Consider the following 25,491-nt stretch of genomic DNA (forward strand, 5'->3'; position numbering starts at 1 on the left):
CTTTCGCTTTCTCAAGGGAAAAACCCCAAACAAACAAAGAAAGAAGAGAGTAAGAGGAAGAGAATACTTGAAATAAATAGGATCCAAAGTGAGCTCCTTTATTACAGAAAAGCCACAACAATCTACTGGCATGGTGTGGGGGTTGAAAGTGTCCAAGTGATGGCTGCAAAATCTTTCTGTTCAAGAAGATGCACACACTGATGGCAAAGCAAGTGATCAGAATTTTGCTAACTGCTTGCTGCAGTTTTATCTGACAAAGCTCCTCACTCAAAGCTGAGAACATAAGTGTCCCCTCAGCAAAACTCCACGGGCCAGGAGCCTAACACATCCAGGCTCCAATATGCTCTGGGAAGAAGATAATCCTATAGAGAAGATCTACTGAGAACATTCATCATCATGTGTTTTAAGATGTTTGGTTGCATAAAATATTGGTGGATTCATTTTCCAAGACAGGCATTTTACTCACAAGCACCTGGAGAGCTTCATCAGGGCATTTCACTTCCTTCTTCTCCACCTCAGCCACTGAACTGGAAAAATTCACCCCCAGAAACAAACAGGTAGAGATTGCAGTGATCACAGCACTCCTGATGGGAAGCATGGGGCAGGTGCTCTCCAAAATTGTCAGGTCCTCCTGTCCTCTAACCAGCCCTGCAAAAGAGGCTGCAGCAGGACCTCCCAGGGACAATGCAGCACATTTGTGGGGCTCACTGCTCTGTGCCAGCAGCCAGATGCACTTTGCATCTTCTAACCTTCAAATCACCTCTAAAGGTGATCCAAAATACCCTCTCCTGGCACTTCAGTGCTGGGGAGTCTCCCATCCTCAGTATGATGTCAAATGTCCCCTATCTTTGGTGTGATGTCATTGGGCTGTGAGATTCCCACACCTCTGGGAGTAAGAGAGACCTCTGCCAAACCTTCTACCTCAACAGCCAGATTTATATGCCAGTGTAAGGCCACCCCAGCCATAAACCAGGAAAAAGTCCTTGTAGAAATAACTCTTCTCATTAAATCTGGTTGAGATGCAGGGTGCAGTGCATCTCTTGTTTGATCTACAGCTCCAGCATGTCCAGACTTCAGCCAACATCTTGTAGGTGATGTTTTCAAATTTCCTCTCAGTATGATGAAAGACTGAAAGTTTAATTTATAAAAAGAAATAATCTCAGCTCCTGAAGCTGAAATTTCAATTTCATCACCTCGCCCAGGAGCTGGGACCTTAGCACAGATGGATAGTGTCTATCTGTTAATCCAGGCCCAAGAGAAGAAAGGAAGAAAAAGCCTGTTGTTAGAGGACTAAAGAGAGAAATAATTTTGGGGGCCTGCTCAGAGGCTCAAGAAGCCTCAAAAATTTCCAAGACTCAAAAAGCACTGATGCATTGAGGCCTTAAAGTGTATTTTTGTAGAGGTCAAGTGCATGTCCCCAGCATGGAATGAGCAGAATAAAAATTGGCATTAAATTCTGTGTGACTGAAACCTTGATTCAGAGTCACTGCAAGTGAAAACCCTAGAGAACATGAAATGCTGTTAGAGTTGTACTACAAGGCTTTGAATTTTTTTTCCCTACCCCTTTGGTGCATGATGTTCCTGCAATTAATTTAGTCTATGTTTCTAACAAAGTGTGTGCAGAAGGAGGGGGAGCAAATTGATTTTTGGTTTTCCTTGTATCAAAACAGTGTGGCTTGCTAAAGAAAGAGCTTACATTTCAGCCCCAACATATATCTCTGTTACATTCTGGATAATCCTTGAAAGATTTCCCAAAGAGTAGATTTTGGGGAGGAAAAAAGATGCTCCCAGAGGCATGCAGGAGGACCTGTGCACTGCTGCTCACAGAAGACAGGTGAGGATGGAGGCCATGCACAGGGTTGTTGGATGCTGGCATCAGCAGCACACGACTGCCTGGAGGCCACCCAACAGAAATGGCTTGGACAGACAAGGATGAGGATGGGAACTCACTGGCAAATTACTTGTGATCTTGCCATGACTCACTACAGAAACTTCCCTACCTCAGCTCGTTCTTCTTTACACATCTTTACTGGTGGCTGATTTGTGGCAGTCTGGTTTTTTTCAAACTTAGAAAGCCACCCAAACACACAAGCACTGAGTAATTACCATACATGTCTAGCACCTAAATAAATAAAAGTGCTTGCCTTGCACTTTTCTGATCCAAAGCGTTGTAGACTCTGAGTAATCACTTCTAAACCTGTGTTACAGATGTTTGTGTTGCTTTCCTGGGCCTGCCAGCAAGAAAGCTGAGGTGGAGGATGAGCCTGATGTCCTGGAAAAGCCGCAGAGTCAGACTGAGTGAGCAGGGGTGTGGCAGAGCTTCTCAGCTCCTCTTGCTGCACAGAGCCTTTCCACAAAGGCAGAGCCGGGACTCGTCTGTATTTCCCTTCCTGCTGTCCTTCTGAACACCATTCTGCACACAAACGTGCCCGTGGACTAAATACCTTGAAGCTCATTCTTTCCAGGAGATGCACATTACCTGGTCTTCTTCAAGCCTCTGTATGGTTTATACTGCAGCTGATCCCAAAGCACGAGCAAGAGAAAAAACAGTGGTGGAAATCCAAAGAAAGAAGGAAGCCAGAGCAGCTCTGACACCTTTTATGTCTCCTCCTAAAGTTGCCATGGACCTACACAGGTGGGGGGAAGCCCATGTATCCATGTCTGTCACTCACAGCAGTTTGGAATGGGGCTAAGAGAACCTATCATCCCAAGGCATTTTCCTGAATGAGCTGTTGGAGACCTTTGCTACCGCCTCCCATAGCCAGGTCCTGCCTCAGTAGAGCTGGTGGCACCAGTCTCCTCCAGCAGCGCCTGCAAGGGTCTGGGAAGCAGGCGGAGGAAGGCTGAGGAAATGGCGAGGTGCAGAGCAGGGTGGATGGATCAAGTGTCCAGAACAGAGAGAGAAATTTGAAATCCCGTAGAGGGAACCCTTTCTGTTTTAAAAGATTCATCCAGTGGACTGAAGAAGAAGAAGAAGACATGCTTGAGGTTCAAGCACGTATTGCTTTCAGGTATGTTCATGGGGCATTTAGGACAGCTTGATCTACTTAAGATGCAGAAGATAGTCCAAGATATACTGAAAATTGGGAACAAAACTGAGGGACATTATGTTGGTACAACCAGATAAACAGTCTGTTCCTCTTTCAAAGTTAAGCAGATTTTACTATACTTATTTCTACGTTATATCCTCCTGTTTTGTACTTCAGATGAGTGCTGTACCCCGAGAATGAAACTCCTCTGTATCCACATGGCTGGGGGAAGCTACTCACATCCAGCTGGGGAATGAAACCTGTCCCTGGAAAGAAGATATCCATAAACAGTGAAAATATTTGTCAAAATTGTACAGAGAGCCGTTTAATTAAAAGAAAAGTAAAGCAAGGCAAAACAAACCCCAACTTAATTATGTTAGTCTCATGATGATGGATTCAGCCTACTCTTACTTTACTCTACCTACAGCTCTCATTTTTCAATGACTGGGAATGGATATACATATTCAATGCTCACTCTGGTTCCAGAACTAAAATGCAAAATTTCTTTCTTTAAATGTTCTGTCCTTCTTAAGTCTCCAGCCTTGAAGCTTTCACTCATCAGTGTAGTGCCAGTGTTCAGACCCTGGCTTTCATCTGGAGGCAGGAGTGTCAGTGTTTCATCCTTATGGTGTCAGAGGTTTCCAGTCAGATGTTGGAGAAAACTCCCCTTTTCAAGGAGACTCTCACAAGCTGTTGGAGCTTTCTGAGCCTATTTTGCCCAAGAAAAAATATTTTAGATCCATAATAAGGAGTTTATTCCAGGTTTTTTTCTATTTTGCATGAAATATTTTAGTTATGGCTTTACTCATGCCAACACCACGGGCTGCTATTTGGTTGTTGTTCCTGTGAATGAAGTAAACAGCTCTGCGTTCCAGCTCACAATAATAACACAGCTATATTCCTAGTTGGCCTTGGCCAAGACAAGCTATTAAAATGAGTTTTGTTTTGTCACGTTTCATGTTCTGAATCATCTTCAGGAAGTGTGGATCTGGTGGAGAGGCACTGAACAGGCAGGAAAAACACTAAGGTGGTCCTCTCATGCCAGGACCCGCCGAGACAAAAGCAATAATGTTCCTTGTCTCCTAATGCTGTGCAAAGGTGTGTGTGGAAAAGGGCTCATTTTATAATGTGTTCAAAATACAGCCCCCTTTTTTTTGCCAGTTGTAACTCATGGTTGAATGCCTGTGCTAACTCTCGTCTGTCTTCTGCTGCAGGGAAGTGGGCAGTGGAAAATGCAGCACTGGGCTTTGTCAAGTGCTTCCCTGTTACTGGAGAAATTTTGTTCTGATAGGGTGAAAAGAAGGTTATTTCATATGGCTTGAACTGTGCAGCCTGATACAATCATTAGGAAGCTTTGACTGTGTTATAAATAACTTGTGATACTAGCACAGCTTTGTGCAGGTGCCTCTCTGAAGCCTACTTTGGCAGCTGCTGTCAGCAGCCTCCCCATCATGGAGGCAGCCCATGATGGCAGTCACTGGTGGGGATGGTGGGCTGAAGACACCATGCTCATGCTCAGTGTGATGCTGTGCCTTCTGCTTTGCTGCACACGAGGAAGGCTTCAAGCCCTTTCCGCTCCTCACACTCACTACCCCGTGTTCTCCTTGGCTCATTGCTTTATTTGTCTGGGGTTGCATCCGTGCCTGGATCCCATAGGCCCTTGGTAAGGATCCAACATCACTCATTGCATGGAAACACCTTTTTTTTGAAAGGGACCAGAAAATTTCAGGGCAGTCAGGAGAGAAGCCTTCTCCTCAGCAAAACAAGCCTCTGAGCAGCTGCCAATTAGCTGCTGTAACGGCTCACGATGTCAGGTAGTGTTTGAAAGCCAGAGATTTATAATCCAGAGTCACATAAGCTCTATGGCAAATCAAATCTGTGATGGAAAAAAAACCACCCTGTAATAAAAAGAGTCAGCACAGGAAGTCTGATAAACTGTTAATTTTACTTAGGATAATTACAGTATTTACATCTAGGTAGCGCTGACAGTTCAAGGCTTTGATATACTCTAATGTGATTTATGGGCAGCAGAAGGGAGCTGAGTTGAGCTCATTGTCCCCACCTCAGGCACATCTGCTCTGTGTGCAAAGCTGTGATGAGCACGTGCTGCCACAGTAGAGAGGCCTGGCCACAGGTGCCTCCTGTCAGAGGCATGACATCTTCGTGGGCTGCTGCTCAGAGATGGCCAGGGATTATTAAACACTAATGAAGATACTGCAGTTATAGACAGCTCAAAGAGCTTGGCAATGCACTCAAGGGAGTGAGCCCAAACTGGTATGCTGATTCCAGAAGAGAAGTGGGAAAGGAGAAAGTAAATGAGGCTGCCTCATCTTCCAGGAGCTCCTGTTAGTGCTTCAGTAGATGGCTGATCAACAGTGGCCTCAAATCCAGGCCCACCATCATCACCTGCAGCTCCATTCTGCCAATGCAACACCTACAGCACAGGTGAGGAAATGGCCACAAAACAAGTAATGGCTGAGGTTCTAACAGTGGTTTGCAGCACAAATGCTGCAGTTGCTTGTGATTTTGAGGATTTGTTGTGTCCCTCTCCCATGGATGCCATCCTGCCCCTTGGAGGTCTCCAGCTGTAAGCAGGATGAGCCATGTCATTGAGGTTGTGGAGGCAGTCACAGCCCGGGACAGAAATATTGCATGAGCACAGTGGTTGCAGAAACACTAAAACCAATTTTTGAGAGAGATGTCGTATGTAGTATGGGAGCAGAAGGAGCATCTCAAGTTTGAAAGGTGGGTGGTGCCTGGACCAAAAAGATAACGTGGTTTGGGTTTATCATCAGCTGACTATTGTCTGAAATGCAGCTGAGGCTCATGGGTTACATCAGGGGGCATGGGAACAAGGTCTGGGAAATAGGTAAAACCCCCCTGAAGCAAATCCAGCATGGGCCTTTCTGCTTTCTGAATTTTACCCTCCTGGAAGTTGTGTCCAATAGACTCATTGGGATTCATGTTTACCTGAAACATCTCAAGAAAATTCCCCATGGATAAAATTATATCTGTCCTAAAATGGCTCAAAAAGGAAAGGGTACCTAATTTTGCCTCCTACCTGGGAGCAACACTTCTTTGCCATCTTACTGCCTCACTGGAAAGGCACACAGTGGCACCAAGAGACACCCAAAATATCCACCATAAGGACAAAATATCCACTGTGAGGACAACTTTGTGTTGATTATCACACAAGTCCCTTTAGGGAGTCTTGGAAGGTTTCTGTAGAAACCAGAGGCTCAGGACAATCCTTGCAGAGCTGTTGTCCTGCTTTGTAGACTTTAATCTCTGAAAATTGCACAGATCAGTGATCTATCAGTATTAAAATGTTTGGTCTCAACTTAGTTAAGCAGAGAGATGGATGGCCACTCACTCTGCATGGAGCAGTGGGACATGAGAGCCTTGGCACCTGGAGCCATCTCTCACCCCCAAAACCAAACATGAGTAAAAGGGTTTTGTGACAAGGATAATGACTTGTACACTGAAACCATGCAAAACTGAACTTATGTTTTACAGAAAAGGCTGCAGCTCTGGGGTGGATTTTGGCAAGCACATGCCTCCAAAAATCCACAATACTGACATTTGGTGAAGGGTGGGAAGGGGGAGGAGCACATAAAACATCCAAGCCCATGTTTTTCATTAAAAAATCATAATGTTTCATGTCTAAAATATCAAAATTATTAATTTCAATGCATCCAATACAACTGTGATGAAGAGACTGCTGCAACAGCATATCACTTCTCTCTGTGAGTGGACAGAAGATGAATGCCCTTTTTGATCTGCATTGAAAATAGTGTCTTCTAGGACATGGGAGAGGAAGGAGGATGAAAAGGATATTAGGCAGGCTGTATCTCAAGAGAAGAAAATTCCCTTTAATCCCCTTCCCAGCAAATAAACATCAATTTGAGATCCAGCACAGGAAGATGAAGAGGACATGGAGAGTAAGAACAGCACAATCAGAAGAAAAGCACACATTCTCAAGTGCACCATCAGAGCACTGGCACTTTGCATTCCCATCCTGAGTTTTGATACCTACCATGCTGGTACATCTGATTCCTTTCCAGAGGAAAGTGCTCTGCTGTGTTCCTGGTTTATATGTTGGAGCAGTGAGATCAGGACTCACCTTTCATGCAAGGACAAAGAAATCAGGTGATGGAGCCATATTCACAGTCATATGTACAAAAAAGGCAGCAAACAGGCAAATTCCAGACTGCTGCAGTGGAGTGGGTAAACTCTTCAAGGCAACAGGCAAGTGGTGCATCCCCACACTCAGATTCAGCTTCTCCAAAATCAGTTGGTGCTAATTTCCAATGAACTTTCAAATCAAACCTCAAATGCCTTTTTTTTTTTTTTTTTTTTGCTTTTTTTTTTTTTTTTGCTTTTGCAAACAGGACCATTGCTGGGTACGGCAGGATGCAAAGACCTGGCAAGGGGTACCCTTTCTGTGTCCAATGGAGAGAGGCTGGAAAGCTGCTAAAAAAGGGAAAGAACAAGCCAATGCCCTGTTGTTGTGAAGGAGTCAAGTAGCAGAGAGACAGAACTGAATGCAATGTCAGCCCAGGTGAGCCCAAAATCACCCAACTAACCCCCTCCCTCAGGCTGCAGAGGAAGGGCACCACTGGTACCTTGGATCTCCATGGGAACCATATCAGAGAAAGGGGAAATAAAAGAGGAGAACAGAGAACAGACCAGAGTAAGGGAACAGAGCAGCAGGGAATGGGGAGAGGGTGGTGATGGGGTGAGGGGCCTGTGGAAACCATCCATGCACCAAGGTGTCCTGTGGTGAGCAATAACAGGCTCACTGTAAAGCCTGCTGCACTGGGGAGGAAAACTGAGCAATGTATGGAGCCTGTGATGGGGAATGGTGTTTCCTCACAGCAGATTAACCCAGCAGCAATATTGGCAGAGGGAGCTTGTGAGGAAAAGCAAAAGCAGGCAAGAAGAGCTCGCTTTTCCCACAGGTTTTGTGGGGAGAAGGTGGTGAGCAAAGCAGGGAGACAAAGGATGTTTCTCTACACCCATCCTCCTCTTCCCCTCCAGCCCCCAGAGGAACCTGCATTAGGAAAACACCCTCAGCAGTGTCACCTCTTTTTCTCCAGCCATGGCCTGGGGATCTCTAGGCAGTGATGGCTGTCACCCAGGCTGGTGTGAGCAACCTGGGGTGCCCGTGTTTCCTTCTACAGTGCCAAGGAGCTCATCCCCTTGTTGGACAGCAAAGCAGCTGACACAGGGCAGAAGGATGGGAGCTCATGGTGGTCCAGGAAAGGGCCAGCAGTGTGCTGGCCATGCAACACTTCACAGGCATCAACTCCACGCCTTGCAAGTGCCTTTCTGCTGTTCCATGACAGCACCACATTCTTGCTGCCCAAATACAATGGAAGATCACCCCCACATTGTCAAAGGGACGAGCTTGTGTTCTTCATCAAGGGTGGGCCCCCATCTTCCAGAACACCACCTTGCCTGCCTGACAATGGGAGCAACACAGAGACCTCCTGGCTGCTCCTTTTAACTCAAGGAATGAAACTCAAGGCAGAGTAAGTCAGGGAAGTGGTGTTACTGCCATTCCCTGCCCTGATGCCTTTGGAGGAGGCAGATTTTTAGAAATAGTGCAGATCTTCCTGAGTGGGTGGTCCCCTCCTGGAAGCTCAGCTCTCTGCCTCACAGGCTTTGCTGCAGCTCACACACTGCCAGTGCTGCTTAGCTCATCTTCACATCAACTCCTCTGACATGGCCCCAGACCACTTGGGGATGCCATTAGTTTCTTTATGAGGAGATGGTGGGAGAAGGATGACAGCTGCAGGCCCCTTTCTTACCTGCACACTGACAATGCCACACTCAAAGGTGTATTTTCTCACCTGTGGTTGGGGTTTCACCGTCACACCTGATCATAGAGAAGTGGGAGCACCAACTGGGGCTCCCCTGCAAGGGGTATTTGCACAAAACCACACAAAGCAATTGCAAAGCTTCCTCATCCCAGCCCAAACAGCTGCATCTCCACAGATACTCCCTCCCTATCTGACTGTGGCAGGAGGACATGATGATGAACTTCACTCCATAGAGTGTTGCTACAAATCTGGAAAACTGGTTGAGGCTTCAGCCATTTTTCTCAGACGTCAGGCATTTTTCAACCAGCAGACTCCTGACAGCCTGGCATTTTTTAAATGTACAGTCTGTAGTGATTTTGACAGGAAAATTCCCATCCATCCCCTCCTACTTCCACGCAGCCCAATGTGCTGTGTCATCCTGGCGTCACATTGTCCTGATTCTGGCATCTTAAAGCAAGACCACTGAGGGATTTAGCACATGAGGCACAGCCAATGCCATGCAGCACCTGCAGCTCATTGTCTCCTTTGCAAAAGGCAGAGAAGGAAGTCACTGTCTGGTCATTTTGGCTGCTCTCTGCCATGGGCTGCTCAGCAACGCAGCCTGCTTCAGCTGACAGACTTGTAGAAAGAATCAGAAAAGTCAAAATTACCTTCTGCTCCACAGCAGGTCTACCAGTGATTTGTTTTTCTCTAAGCCAGGCAGCTGCAGGATACACTGTTCTCTGCAGTTTTAACTGTCACTCTCTCCTGATTTTATTTTCAAATCCACAGTTCAAATGCATTCTACATTTATAGGAAGGGCAAATGGCACTGACGTGGTCTTTTCTCCCTTGTGCACCTATCTTCCCCATGATACTTAGAAATGTGCCCTAGTCCTCCTTTCTTCCCAAGAAGCTCTCTGTATTTTGCAAAAAGGAGAAGCTGTAGTCAAAAATGGTCGCTGCTACAGGAAAAAAGGCAGTGGGAATAAATGGCTTTCTCCCACATCTAGCAGAGGTGGGGAGGCTGAACAGTAAGTTAGGACAGAGTGAGACCAGCCCGAGCAAGCAAACATTCCCTGAGGAAATGGGGCACTTTGTGCCCTTGGATAAAAGAGATCTCTTGTACCTTCACCTGGTGCTGCCTGTGCCACACAGCTTCTCTCTGAAGCTTTTCCTTGTCTCTCCAAACACAAGCCTCAGTGCACTACAGAAAACAGAGCTGCAGGCAGCCCTGTGCTGCAGCAGCCATGGCCCATCACCTGTGCAGCAGGGAAGTGGCAGCAGGGCCACTGCAGCCAGCAGCAGATGAAAAAGGATTTTCTTTCCTGGGCATGTGAGCACTTGGTGCCTTACACTCTGTATTTTTCCATTTGGGAAAACCAGGTTTGGGACAGACACTACAAAAGCAATCTGAAATCAAATTTAACAGAGTTTTACGCACTGCAGCAGAGGAGAGTTTCAAAGGGTGTTTAGGGGAGAGTGCCTGTAGCCAGCCATTTGGAGGGTACATTAAAAAAAAAAAGACAATAAAAACCACCAAATCCCCTTGTCTTTCTGCAGGCACAGCCTTAAGCAAATGCACACAAAGCCATAGAGGAGAGGAAAATGTTTCTGTCCCCAGCTAAAACAAATATGCCCAGGGCAATATGCACAGATGAAAGAGGGATGAATCAGAAAGATGTAGCTGGACCCAAAACAAAGTTCTCAAGGATATAAACTGGTGAGCATCTGGGTACCAGGTCCTGAAAAAACAACACTGCAAACAAAATGGACAATCAAGACCAGGGACATCTGACATTTCCCTCATCTCGACAGGACATTAAATAGGAGTTCAAATTTCAGGGAATGGCATTTAACCTGGATACCCTGTTGCCTGGGTGAATACTTTGACCACTGTTGAGATCATCTTCCCCCTCCTCTACTGTTCCCTTCCTGCCTCCACCACCAAAACTACCTGACAAATCCAGGATAAACTTTTTACCAAGAAACATGGTAAATAAACTGTCTAGCTATAAACTCTTCTAGTCCTACTTGTTCCTGTTTTCTTCTTAAGGGTGGAAAACAGTGAGCTGTATCATTTCACAGCAATGACATCAACTGATAAAATAATCCTGACATTTGCTTGCTGCAGATTAGAGAAAGCCCCAGCAATTACAGAAAACTGCAAGTTTTGGTTGTCTCAATGGCCATCTTTAGCCCCTATCACTACAGTACACCAATGTCTAACATCAGCTATCAAATTTCCCATCCTCAGTAACTAGCAAAAAAAATGGCATCCAAAGATGGCATCATGAATAGTCAAGGACAGAAATCTACCATGTCTAACACTGCTGACATAAAGAGGCAGCCTTTTGTAGCAGGAAGAATTTCTTGGATGCTGTTTCCGTTCCCAGCATCTGCTGAGGCTGTTGACATAGAGGGCAAAATTTGATTCAGTGAGGATACCAGGCCATTTGGCAAAGGAGACATCAAACAGAACATTATGTAGTTTTCAAAGGAATGATTTTTGGCCAGTTGGACTTGAACTGGGAAAAATAGCACTAGAAAGCAAATAAAGAATTGGTTTGCTTATATACTGCTTACTTTTAGCTTTCCAGCCAATCTAGCACATGAATTTCCTGAGTTTACTTTCACTCAACACATGAAAGCACTTTGTGAACACTGACAAAAAGTGGCAACCCATTTCTGTTCCCCAAAGCTAAACAGCTGGAACTGGGAAGTTAGTGAACATTTCCTCTGCAGGGAAGGTGGTCTAGTCAAACTCAAGAGTAGAAATGAGAGAATAGTTTCCAATGATGACACAACCCCTAATTGTATAGATCATAATTTCAACTCTGCTCTAATAAAGCATGTCCACACAAAAAGCTATTTGCATAAACTACTCTTAGCCAGGCCATGTCCTGCACCCACTGCACTACACAATGAAGCTCAACACCAACCTCAGTGAGCCAAAGGTGTGGTTCTCATTTGTGTGGGAGTAGAACCAAACTTAGTTAAAAGCCTGGCACAGCAAAAAAGAAGCACTCCCCAGCTAAAGAGTTAAGCTTAGTTTACGTCCCAGGTCTGCAGATAATTCTTCTCCCTCATGCTCTGACTGCCTGCTCCTGAACACAAGACAAACAACTTCGACAGGAAGCTCCAGCAAGACTTTATTCAATGGTATACAATAGGAAGAAATTAGCATGAAAGAAGAATTGTATACATTACTGACTTTCCAAGTCACTAAAACAAACCCATGGTGACAAGAACAACTGAGTTCGATGACACAATAAGCGTGGGACCATCTCTCTAGTGTCCATACCTGCAAATAGATAATATGTTAATGCTCTTTTAAAAATTACAATTCATAGGAGTGCTGGTCTGGGTGGATTCATTTTCATTCTACCACAGCACAATTAACATATAAATGGGTGAAATACTGTTAAGGAAATCTTAGAAGTCCTCCACATTTCACTCCCCCTAAAAATCTACCCAGTTAGAAGAGAGCCCATGTGGAGAGATCTTGGTATCAGTTATCTTTTGCCCTGAATCCCACTTCAAATATATCTGGCATAAAGCAAGACCAAAATTTGTCACAGCCCCAGACTAAGCACAAATCAGAAAATATTGATTCATGTCTCTGTTTCTCATCATGCTGCCCATGCAATTTGAAGTGATGAGCCAGACAACGTGGACTCAGTTTTCATTGTGTGTTCAGGAAAACATCTTAATATCAAAACTATGGTACTTCAGTTGTCACACCAATGATGATTTGCACAACTGTCTACCAGAGCCCAGACACAATCCTCAACAGCTATAATGCCTGTTCTGTTTTTTTTTCAGTCTGGACTCTGAAAAGAATTTTTTTTTTTAAAGTGAGTGGGGAGAGGGACAATCTACAGTTAAGATTACTAGATCAATGGTGCAGAATGAAGGAAGCAATAGGCAAACTTCCTAACTATTCTCAATGGACAATTACCTCTCAAAATATGACTATCCCTCAAAAAGCCATTCTTGGATCTCCTACTACTATTCTTGACAGGAAACCTTTAAAAAACATTATAAAACAAACAATACAGCAATTATAAATAAATGGGCCAAAGCTGCAGGAATGGCTACATGGACACTTGATTTCCAGATGCTAGGAAATCAGCTGTATTAATCTCTGAGGCTATTAGAGTTATAAAACAAATCATCAAGATAACAGAGGGACCCAATAAGATCCCTGGCACCTCAGCAGTAATACTTTGGAACCCAAGCAGCTGAATTCAGGTCATCCTCCAAACCCAAATTGCTCCTGCAGCAGCACACTATTCACCTGAGACTCTACTTGTAGCTAACTCCATTTCTCTCCTGCTCTCCATTCTTTAGAGAGAATGTCAGCAGAAATCACTACTTTTTAACAGCTCCTACATAGCCCATAGCTGCTTGGACTCCCTTCAGAGCTCACTTAGAACCAGGTGACTAAGGAAAGAACCTCTCTGAACAGCAAGCATGCCCTCAGACACATCAATCTGATACTGATCATTTATATTTACAGGACAAGTGGACTTTTCACCTTGCAATCTGTGCAGGATACGTACTTTTGGAACTCCCATTCCCTGTTGTCCAGCGGACATACTTGGCGAGTTTTGAGCCAGCGAGAGATGCAGTGGAAGTGGAAAGCATGCTGGAAGACAAAGTGCAGATCACATCATTTCAGAGTGTATGAATGCACCTCAATGCAAAAACTACCACTGAAAGCATCACAGGAAGAAGAGAGTTTGCAGGCAAAGGAGGGGACGACCGATCAGTCAATTAGCTGATAAACACCAAGGAATTGATCCACATTTTCAGAGAGGAGGAAACATCAGTGAAACGGCAGCAGGGAGCCTGTTCCACAGTGCATACAGTGGCAACTGACTGACTTCTAATGAAGGAGAGAGTGCAGAGTTTTAGCAGCTGCCAAAATTGGCAGAGCAGATGCTGATAAGAAGCATAATCAGAAAGAAAGGAGAAGATTTCAGAGTGAGTAGCAGGGATGATATGAATGTATACATGCTGAAGGAAGCTTTCTGTCAGTTTGCAGGAGATAACAGAGTCTGAATAAAAAGGAATTTGCAAAATTAGAAAAAAAACCCCCTCATTTATGTATTTGATAAGGGCAACTGTTCTCTTACCCCATACAGCTACTTAAAACCAACATTCCACTTGTGGTCACTCTCACACACAACAACATAATTTTGACATTAGAATATCCTGACATGGTTTAAAATTTTGCCCCTGTCCTCTGCAGACAGAATTGCAACATTTATGGTCCTGTTCCAGCATTATCATGTTGTAACTCAATCCCATAGCACAGTAAAGATAGGATTGAGGATCAGGAAGTTATTCCACTATGGAATAGTTTATTTTCCAACTCAGGCCCAGGCTAGCTAAGAGGTATTCAAGTTTGGAGTTAACATGCTAGTGGGACCAATTGATTTGATCTTCCCCCAAAACTGGAAGGAAATTCTTGTTACCCCAGACTGACTCTTTGAATTAGCCTGCACACAGACAAATCAAACAGACTGACATCCAAGTTATCCTATTAGTGGGGCAAAGGAAAAGGTGCAACTCCTAGGCAAACCACGATCAGGAAAATCATGCTCAGAATGAAAGATCTATTATTCCTAAAAAAAAAAAAAAAAAAAAAAAAAAAAAATCTGTTAAGGCTTATCTTCCTCCCTTTGCTTCTTTGTCTTATTGCATCTCTCCATCTTTCACTTTTTTCTCTCTCTCCTTTCTACATTCTAGCAAACATAAGGACTTTAAAATTCTTATTTCTGGTGGATTATGTGAAACATGCTACAGAATGGATTCTGTCCCACATCATCATAAAAGGAGGATAGCATCACCCCACACAAGCTCCACAACAGAAGTTTTCCTTACATTGCAGACACCCCATGCAACTGTGCACTCCTCAGAGGTAGCCGATGCTTGGTTGGCTTGACATTCTATGCCTGTGGAAATAAAGATGGAACAAATACACACAGCAGTTGAAGATGTACATGCACATGTACTAACTGGTAGATTCCTTCATAACAGCAAAGGTAGGCAGGGGAGGAGGAGCTCTTTTGTGGTGTTTAACACACCAGAAAGTATCAAGAGCTATGGTTTAATGTGTTTTTCCCAAAGTATCATATCAAAACATTCTTAATCCTGATTTCCTCCTTCCTCTACTTTTTTAGTATTCCAAAGTTCCAGAGGGCAAGAATATATAACTCATCTGTTGGCAACATGTGTTTGTTTTCCAAATTTCAAGGATAAAGATTTTAATTTTTTCCTCTTGTGTTCACAGAGATGTCTTTTGATGATGAGTTGACAGTAAGTTTACTTAAACTTCTTACCCAGGTTTCTCTCAATACAACTTCTTATATGTTCCTGTCAGCCACTATGTACTTTATTTGCAAATTAATTTGCTCATGTAATGCTGGAGCTTGCCTGTCTTTATTGTATAGTCTTGTGAAAGGTAAATACATCCCAAAAATCCACAACAGGAAATACAATATGGTTTAGATAGGAAATACAGTATGGTTTGGACATTTTATACCTTGGGGCTGAGTACCCAGGAGGATCCTCAACCCTGACTTTTTATGAGTTTGGGTTATGTTTTGGGCTTTTGTGTCAGATAGTGTTGATGAAGGAGCTGAAAAAGAGTGAGGTAAGAAGAACAACACTGAGAAAATAAATCCTACAAGCCAGTTCTCCATTCTAAGGCCTGAACAAATCACTTCTGCTCCAGTTCAGGAATAAACTTCAGAAGAAAAAAAGATTTTTCCAACTCCTCCACCATCAGCAGCACAAACCTATAAGACTAACATTTTACTTCTTGTTAAAGGATGCCTTTTTTAGGAGTCAAGCCCAAATGATTTTAAAAGATTTGCTGATATACGATCAGCTTAGAACTCAATACACAGGCTTGCTGCTTTCTTGTTTTGCAGATTTCTTTTTTTCTCCTGGCAAAGATGTCTGAATGAGCTCCAATTCTCTGTTCACTCTTTGTGTGCTTGAATATGCTTAGAGGAAAAGGAATTTGATTCACCAATTAAAGATTAATTTGGCTGAAAAATGTGATCTCTACTTGTTCTGTCCCATTCTTCCCTTTCTCCATTTTCACGCTTTTCAGGTGTGGAGGTGCACAAAATAAAAAAAAAAAATCCCATTTTTTCTGAGATGCAAGAGATGTCAATTGACCTTGGTCATGAGGAACTACTCAAAACAAGAGTGATGTCTAAAGAAACTCAGTAGCAACAGCTGTTCTGCAAGATTTGAGTGAACCTGTATTTATCATATGGTTTACATCAAAGACATGATATACCACAGCAGGAAGTCCAAAGCTCAACCCTTTGCCTCGCTATAGAAGAAAACAAAACCCAGTACTTTAGTGTTAATTCCAAAATCTTTCAATACATACAGCAATAAAACTAAATCTGATTGAGAATAAGGAAGATGCTCAAGACCCTCGAAGAACTTCAATTACTTTGGATGCTTGTATAAAATTCTACACCTGAGATCTTTGCAACAATTTCACTGTTACTGCAGTATGGACTCATGGTCATGGGGCATAGTATGTTAACTTTTAAATATCTGGTCAGTGTAACAGTAACAGATCATGATGAGAAGATGAGTTGTAGGAAAAGATGAGGAAATTAATCTGAAGGAAAAAAGTCAAAAAGCAAGCAAAGTTTAACTCAGAAAGCCTATGCTGAAAGCAAGGAAAACAGTCCAGCACACAATATGCTTATCTTGTTTCTTCTCTTTCCCTGCTAGAAACAAAATATTGGGCATATTAGACATGAAGTCCATCTAGCCCATTTTTTATGTCATTTTGCCTTTTTTTTTTTTTTTGGTCTCTCTAAGAGGCCCTAACATTAGAGCTGCATGAACACAATTTTTAATTTTCAGGATTTAAAGGACTCTGTATTTTGCCTGGGAGTAAGAAGGAAGAAAGATGGTTTAGGTAAGGAAAACAAGCACCCACTGCCATTCATTTCAGTGTTACTGAAACTTTCACTGACAAACCTAAACTTTCACTGACAGTCTAAAGCATGACAGTCCCAAAAGTTTAAGTGGACTTTTGTGGAAGTGCCTGAGGAGGAGTTCTCTGATGGTGATGGAAAACCCTTCCAACAAGACACCCAGGTTTAGCTCCCTCATCAAACTCACTGGAGACTACTGCCAGCACTGCTACCTTTGACTGCCAAAAAAGGGCCTCCCTAAAGCTGAAGCACTTTCTGGTCTCCTGCTTTCTTATTTCAGAAAAGGAAAATATATCAACAAATAAAAAATAAATTTAACACATGGACAATCTCCATCCTAGAATGAAAGCTGATGATCCTGGCTCCTGAAAGAAAGAGAAGCTATTTACCATCTGCTGACCCAAAAGAAGTTGCAAGAGTGAGATAGTAACAGGTACTGGAGGAATACTGAATGACTCTTCTGTTGCCTTGCTTTTGACAGAGTATCTGTAGGTGAGGACAGAAAGAGACAGCTAAAACCTGAAATACCTGTAAATAATTGTGAAAGATGCAATGGAAGCATTTCAACTCAGGGAGTTGTGGAAATGCATCTTATATAATGGCAGCTTCTGAATCTTGGCATTGTAAGAACCAGCCCTCTTCCTATGCATTTTTTGCAGAAATCACCTGTATATTTACACATCAAAAAATAAATCCAAACCCATTCCATCTAATAAACATCCTGAGATTTTTCTATGGATAGTATGCAACATATCTATCTTTGTGAAGCTGGATTCAGAGTACTTGGCATGCTACCATCAAAGCTAGGGGACAGTATTTTGATGGCACATTTTACACAGTTCAAAGCTATACTGGTCATCTTATTACAAAAAGACATTACACATTTTAGACCAGAAGATAATCCAATATACTAAACACACTGTTAACACTCCCCAGTTTACCATGTTGCAGTGACAGCACCAGAGAGCAAGCCTTTGAAGAAAATCTAAAGTAAAATCTAAACAGAACTTGTGTCTTTCCAGAGAAGAATGAAACTAAAACACCGAAAATCTACTCATCCCTTCTGTTCACTGCATACAGACCAAACTGAGGGCAGGGGCATCCTTTGAATCACATAATTACCAGTCATAAGGCACATGCATGGGGAAAACTGCATGACACCTTAGCATTGATGCCTGACCTTACAACATTAACAAACTTTCCTTACCATGGCTGGCATTACTTATCACTCTTCTAATGTTTTCCCATTCTAAGTTTCTCTTCGTAGCTAGCAGTGGGAGACATTTATATCCTGCATTTTATCAAATCGAATCTTGTGTTGTTCTTCTCTGAATATTCTATTAATTTTTTCTCAATTTGCCATCACTTCACATCTCGTGTCTGAAAATCTAATTAAAGGGTTTTTTAACGACATTAATGATCTGTAACAAGGAAGTAAGCAAATCCAGAGCCAACACTGATCTCGGAATACCAATTTAGATATGCCTTCTACTCTGTATGCTGTCAATTTTAGTCTGTCGTTTGCAGTCCAGGCTCCTCATAACATTGCTCATACCAATTAATAACATGTTATGCTTCAGCAACACAAAAAGGAAAAAAAATTACCTATGCCTTTTTCCTTTACTGTTTTTCCTAATCTTCCTATATACTCTCAACCCCCACACACGTATTGGTAGGGCTTTAAGAACTGATAAACAAAATTTATTACTCAAAAATAGCATTTGTCCATTCTCCTTCCAACTCCCCCACACCTCTCCTTCATCCCATATGTCCTATTTGCTATTTATAAAAAAAAAAAAAAAAAGCAAATATATGAGACTGTATTTGGTCTGTCATGGAAGGTGCAATTAATTTTGAGGCAGATTGATAGAATGAAACACACCAGCATCTCCTATCTTAAAATATATCCCTCTTATAATGAATAATTATCTTGAATTACAGGATTTTATATATTTATTCTATACATTTGTAAATTCTACAAATTCAACTTATGTTCTAATAAGTCTTTGAAATTCCATTTGCCTGTCAGCAAAATGCTTTTCTCTCTAATACATTATAAACCTGAGAGACTAAGCAGGAGTCCAGTGTCCACCTTCTTTTGAAACTTCTTTCCAAGACAGTACAGATTAGAGACACTTCAAAGGGGGAAATCTTTACATTAAAGAACCTCAATTTATTTCATAATCCCTGCTCTTTTTATCATTCCCTGTCTAATAACCAAGAATAAACTGAAGCATGGATAGGGAGTAACTGACTCAAAATACAAACACATCTATCCCCAAGAAGAGAAGTGAACCTGCTTAACTCACATTCAGACCAGTGTGTTACAGGGTGTTTTTTCTCTTTATTAAAAGAATCCCAAACAAACAAACAAAAAACCCACCCAAACAAAGCTTCTGAAAGTAATTTTGTAATTATTATTTAAATATGAAGTAAAATCAGGTACATCCTTCAGTAGCTGTTCTTATAAACTTGAAGTCTCATTTTTCTCAAGTGTTTTATTTCCATACAGTCTTATTGACAGCAAGCTGCCAATAGTATTGGTTCCAAGGGTGTCCACATAAAACCAAAGTGCAACAAAACTATTTCAATGGGATCAGGACAGGCCATTCCCAGGCAGTCTCCTTGGACCTGGGCTTGTTTTGGGGGGTTCTACCAGCCTCACATTTTAGGAATTAGGCAAATTTCTTTCTGGGGTAGGCTAAAAGGTCTTCTGTCCTTCATGATTGAAACAAGATAGACAGTTATGGTGTCAACAGTACTTTGACATTTTTGAGGAAAAAAAAATGGGTTTGTACTCATTAGCAATACTCTAAGGGACTGAAAACAGTGACTTCATGCATACAGACATACTTCATGATAGAAATGAACCACCAAAATTATAGAGAAAAAAATTAAAATCAAACCAATACTAACAATGTATTGCTTTTTATTTTGGAATTTGATTATTCTCCTTTGCAAGTGAACAAATAATTTTCTAGGTGGCTACAAAATTCCCCCTACTATAACAAGTACCAAGTTAGTTAGGCAAGGTAGATTTTATAGAATGAGGAGTCAAATTAATTTGCTGGTCCATGCCTTTCCTTGCCAGACACAGACACAGAAAGTGTTACAAGACTTCATCTTAATGAGTGTCATGGAGAAGTTGACACTCATAGCAACCTCCCCAGTCTGACATATAATACCTTTCTTTGTTAGCCTCTCAACCCTGAATAATTTCAGTTCCTCTTTATTATTGCTCCTTTTCTTTGTTGTGTTCAAAGTACACTCAGCAGCATCATGTCTGTTGATCTGGCATCAAGAGATCCCACCCTTTACAAGAAAAAGGTGAAGAAGAGCAGTATGGTGACAGAGGTCATCAAAATAGATTATGAGATTTCAGCATTACATAAAATAGAGATTAGCAGAAGAATTAGTTACTAACTGTAAGCTCTGCTGAGTTATATCCTCAGCTGGGGTAATTTCAGCTGTTCAAACCATGTCCCTCCCCATTTACTTACACAGATCCATAATGTGGTTTCTGCAAATGGCACAGTTATCAACCACAATGTCCCATGCCCACAGAGCCACGGCGTTCCACTGGAGAGAGGGGGAGAAAAGAAAAACAGTTGTGATTCAATTTACACTGGACAGAAATCCTCACTATTCTTCAAGATGCCATGTGCTTTTTGAAATAGAAAAGCTGGGATATCTAAAAAAACCCAAATCTTAGAAGTCCAGAGTAATTCCTCATAATGAGTTCAGGTTACTAGGAAGCAGTGGTACATTCCCCTCACAAACCTCCCAGATATTCAAAAAGCAGGTAACTCCCACAATCTGCCTACCCTTCTTTTTTTTTTTTTTTTTTTTTTTGTGAAACAAGTGCAAACATCTGGATTTCTAGATTTCTATTCAAGATCCAATGGAATCCAACGATGCAACAATGCATCATGCCAAATCCTAGAAGGAAAGGACAGCCCCTTGGAGAAAGAGCAGTTCAGATGCCATTTTTGTTAAGAGGAATTCCCATTATTTGTGGCAGTTCTTCTAGTAATCACCCTTCAGAGCAGTTGGGGTCAAGAACTAAATCTCTAATGCTACTCTCCACTGACTCCTGAAAAATCTTCCCTACAAAAGGTTAATAAGCAACAACCTATCAGCAAGGCTGGATATAAAAATTTCAAAGTACTACCAAATCAACCTTTCAAAGACTTACTTTATACATATAAAAAAGTAATAGGACTGTCCCAAGCTACTTCAGGGGAAGGTTTTGAGGATTTCAGGGCAAGCTATGCAGAAAAATATAGTACCTTTTTATTCTTCCAGACAAAACCCATAATGAAGTCTTCTGTAAACTCATTAAATAAATGAACCTGCCTTCAACATCCAAAGCAATCCATTGGTAATCAGGATAATCTTCATTTACTACTTAAGTAGTATAGATTTTTTCCCCTTTACATTTTCTCAGTATATATTTGCACTGACTATACTGTAGTAAATCTTCTCTACTCTGCTCCATTTCCATCTTAATGTTTTCATTGCTTTCCCTCAGTTTGGGACACTAAAGAAGGACCACTGAGTTCCAAGTATTGATATAAAAAGTAGTCACAACACTACCAGATCTTTTAGGACATACACCAGTAGTGATCTCATTTTTCTTCCCAGAATTCTAACTTCCAGTCTAGCTGGCCTTCTGGCCTCCCATTCATCTCTCATGGACTTCATCCATACTTCAAGGCAGCTGAGACAAAAGTTCTCAGCACCCTTATCCCTTCCATACACTCCAGTACTTAATCTCTTGTCCCATTATGGTCTACTCTGGTGGTGCACTCACCTGTACTGAGCCACACATGCAACAAAGGTCTTGGTGCCTGGCCAGGGAGGAGGAATGCCACTGACACATAAATGGTGCCACTTCCTACAATTCTCATTATATTTGTCCCTAATTCCAAAGGATAAGCAATTATGTCACCCAAACACTTCCTTCTGCACAGATCCAGGGTTTCCACCATCACTGATGGCAGCTACATTTCAAACAAACTCATCTACAAGGAGGAATCACTGGAAATGTTTACTGATATTCAGTCTAGGAGTCACTTTTCCCAAATGATACCTTAGTACAAGCCCACACAATCTAGCCCCGCTTCTCTACACCCTGCTCAAGAGCCTCGGACCATCACCGTGACCCAGCTGACAAGCTGGTGGCACTGGACAGGAGAGTGATATTATGGCTGCTCTGAGAGAGGAGGCAAAGCCAGGGTGACATGAGGACATTTGCTCACTCACACGTTTTTATGGCTCGATTTAAATAAGCAGGAGAAAAAACGTCAGCCACCGCCATTTGCAGAAAGTATTTTACGCAGCACATGGGGCAGCCCGGGCGGCTGGGCCACCGCGGCCGGGGGTGATGGTGGGGCGGAAGCGCTCCAGAGCTGCTCGCCGGCCCGAGCTGCCCACAGGCTCTGGGTATGGAGTAGCCGGGGCCCGTCGGGGCGGCAGCGTCAGAGGGGAGCGGGCGGCGGAGCCCCGGCCAGGGCATCCCCCGAGCAGCTCATCGTCCCCCGAGCAGCTCATCGTCCCCCGGCCAGGGCACCATCCCCCGGCCGGCACGGTCCCATCGGCGCCCCTGCCCCTGCTCCCGCCCCCGCCAGTCGCGCCCGCTGATTGGCCAGTTCCCGCTGCACGTGCGGCGGCCCGCCTCAGCCATTGGCTAGGACGCACGCCAGGACTCCCCGCAGGCCTCGCGCCGCCCCTCCCACCGCTCCGGTGCGGAACCGGGCGCCCGGCTCCGTAAAGGGAGGGGGAAGTCGCCCCCTTCTCCGTCCCGCTCGCTGGCATCAGGCCAGCCCCAGCCCCCCCCCGTCCCTCCGGGAGCTGCCGGAGGAGCGCGCCGGCGGGGCCTCACTTTCTTCACTTCGAAGCGCTTCTTGCCGGCGCCGCTGTTGGTTCCGCTGGGGGTGTCCACATCCATTGCGGCCGCCATTTTGGGTGCGTGAATCGGCCCGTCCTGCTCCGCGCGCATGCGCGGCAGGGCGGGGCAGGGGGGCCGGAGGGGCGGGGGACGCTGGGTGGGGTCATGGCGTGGCCACGCCCCCTCTCGCAGGGCGCCGGCAGGTGCGGGGGCTGAGGGCGCGGTCACGTGGGCGCGCTGCTGAGGGGCGGCCGCAGGGGCGGGGCCGCGCCGCAGTTCCTTCTTCGCTCTGCCAGCGGTGTGAGGGCTCTCGGCGGCGCGCCCCGCTGCAATCCGCTGCGGATTGCCTCCCCTCCCTCTTCACGTAAGGGGCTTCAGCCTCAATAAACTTCTAACTTGTTGTCGCCCGTCGTAATCGAGGCAGCGCGAGGTGGGCCTGGCGGTGTTGTCGCTGTAGCCCTTTGTTCTCCCGCAGTCCAGGTTTCTTTTTAAAGGAACATGGAATTGCTGGAGACAGGACGCGCACCTTACGGCGTGCGAGTTGAGTTTACAATAGTTACTATCGGCATGGATTTGAAGGTGCTGCCAGCGCTGCCCAGGCCTTGCCCGTTCTGTTGCAAGGATGGAGACGACAGGCACGGGAGCTGGTTCTGGGAGCTCCCTCTGTCTGTTCCTTCCCCACAAGGTCAGTGGTAGGATTCTCCATGATACGGAAACTGAGGGCAGTGCGCTCCCCAGCAGCACAACTGCAGGTCTCGAAATTTCACCCAGCTGTGCAGGTCCCTGGAGATGCGATCTCTCTGCAGAGTCCCCCCTTCTAAATCCATTTGTACTTCTCAGATGTGGGAAGAGGAATTTGTAGAGGCACTAAAAGGCCATTCTTTTGCATAGGTACAGGCAAGCAATATCTGTACTCTGCCTCTCATAAATACCCAACAGCACCGTTCTGGTCTGGCTCCATTGCACCCATCTGGCTGTGTGCATACAGCTTTTTCCTAAGACCCAGGGCTTGCTGGGGTGGGGTGAGGGCAGTCTCCAGATAGACTTAAACCCAAAGTAGGGACCTGCAGTAAGAATGAGAGGATACTGTCATTGGATGTATTGGAATAATTTTATTGTTTGGATTGGGATTAATATTTGAAAGACATGTACCACTTGTGCCCTGATTTATGCACATACCTAAATATTTTCAGCATCAGGCTGAGCCTGAAAGTTGCACAGACAATAAAGGAAAGTTTGAAGAAGAAAAATGCTCTCCCTCGTGTGAACACCCTTGAACGCCTCTCATTACCTACATGGAAAGTTTCCATGTCACTGAAGTGCCCCTTTCCCCAGATGCTGCTTGGTTATGGGGCATCTCTATTGCTGTAAATTGCAGCTGCACAAATTCAGGTTTCTGTCCTGTTGCTCCATATTCAGGACTATTGCAACGGAGTATTTTGAAAACAGGAGTTGGGTGCGTGAGAAAGTACTTTTCACCTTCAAGAAAATAGCTCTTTTCAAAGCAGAATTTGCAAGATTTCTTATTAATAGAAGCATAAGTTCTAACTCTAATTCCTAAATGTGTATGGCAACATCTCCAATAGGACATTTCTCAGTAAAAAACCAGGATGTTGATCAAACATGTAGACTAGGGCATACAGACGTACACATACTGGAGAGATGTTAACATTCATTTTCACTTCAAGTGACTACTGTAGTTCAAACTGTAGTCTCCCCACCTCAGCTGATGTCACCAGGGAGAGGTGGTTGCCAATGGGGTAAAGCCATACAGCTAGCAATCATGTGTTCTGGATTTATCTTTCCTTATCTGGCAGCAAAAACAATGTAGCAACACAGATCTCCAGTTAAGTCTTGCTAAAAAGGTGGGAGTGTTCTTAGGAAAACAAAAAAGACAGCAAACATGGTGCAGGACAGAACACATATTGCATCTCTGTGCAAGTAATTAATATTACTGATCTGTGTATGCAGATACATTTTACCTACAAATGCATTAAGAGATCTCCAGTACACTTTTCAAAGTGAAATTAGTGACAGTATAGTCCTGCACTCCATAGAAAGGGCTGAGCTACCTTCTTTGCTTGAAATAATCTGTTTTCTGTTGATTTTAGTGCCATCTCTAATGTCTTTCCTCCTAGTAGAAGTGAGTCTCCTTAGACCTGTTTTCCCCCCTTAAGCCTATATGTTATGGAGGGTTGTCAGGAGCTGCTGCAGGAAGAAAAGCTGCAGCTTTGAAAGGCATCAGTCTCAAAAGAAGTATAGCACTGTGGTCCAAATTACCAGGGATGCTTTGAAGAATGGATCATTTTTCAAATCTCTGGGATATGCAGGAGGAAAAAGAGAAGGCTGCTAAATTGAAAAGGCTGGGAGACAGACTAGGTGACATGTGACAACTGCTGTGAATATGGTTAGTGCCAATTAAACGAGACAAACTCTCCCAGTTGTCAAAGACTCTTCCTAAAGGCAATGTACCACCATCCTTTCAAAAGCAATGTCTTGGATTTTGGTCACTGTCCTCCTCCTTTATATTCATTCTGTGGGTGGTTTGTTGTTTCTTTTTCTACAATCACCAACATTATCCTATGTGGGATTTATCTCTCAGATGCTTCCCTCTTCCATACTTGCACTCTCTGGATGCGTGTTCCTGACTGGGCTGCCGTGGGACTGCTCCTGGAGGGGTGGCTGCTGCAGCCCTGGCTCTGCACCTGCACAGGGAGCAGGCAGAGGGCCTGGTGGGGCCATACTGACACAACTTGTCCCTCCAGGGCAGAGGGATCCACATGGCAG

The 25,491-nt window shown here is 43.8% G+C and overlaps 1 protein-coding gene across 1 annotated transcript; it reads right to left on the bottom strand.

Moving 5' to 3' along the window:
- Positions 1–11,966: 11,966 nt before the first annotated feature.
- On the bottom strand, positions 11,967–22,833 carry RBX1 (ring-box 1). Its single transcript, XM_064702343.1, has 5 exons — positions 22,699–22,833; positions 20,315–20,393; positions 14,725–14,795; positions 13,398–13,483; positions 11,967–12,136 (listed from the first exon to the last, which is right to left on the bottom strand). Exons 1-5 carry the CDS (start codon positions 22,813–22,815, stop codon positions 12,124–12,126), a joined length of 366 nt encoding a protein of 121 aa, XP_064558413.1. The 5' UTR covers positions 22,816–22,833; the 3' UTR covers positions 11,967–12,123.
- Positions 22,834–25,491: the final 2,658 nt, after the last annotated feature.

Source organism: Zonotrichia leucophrys, chromosome 1A (assembly GCF_028769735.1).
Source record: "Zonotrichia leucophrys gambelii isolate GWCS_2022_RI chromosome 1A, RI_Zleu_2.0, whole genome shotgun sequence".
Classification (NCBI taxonomy): Eukaryota; Metazoa; Chordata; class Aves; order Passeriformes; family Passerellidae; genus Zonotrichia; species Zonotrichia leucophrys.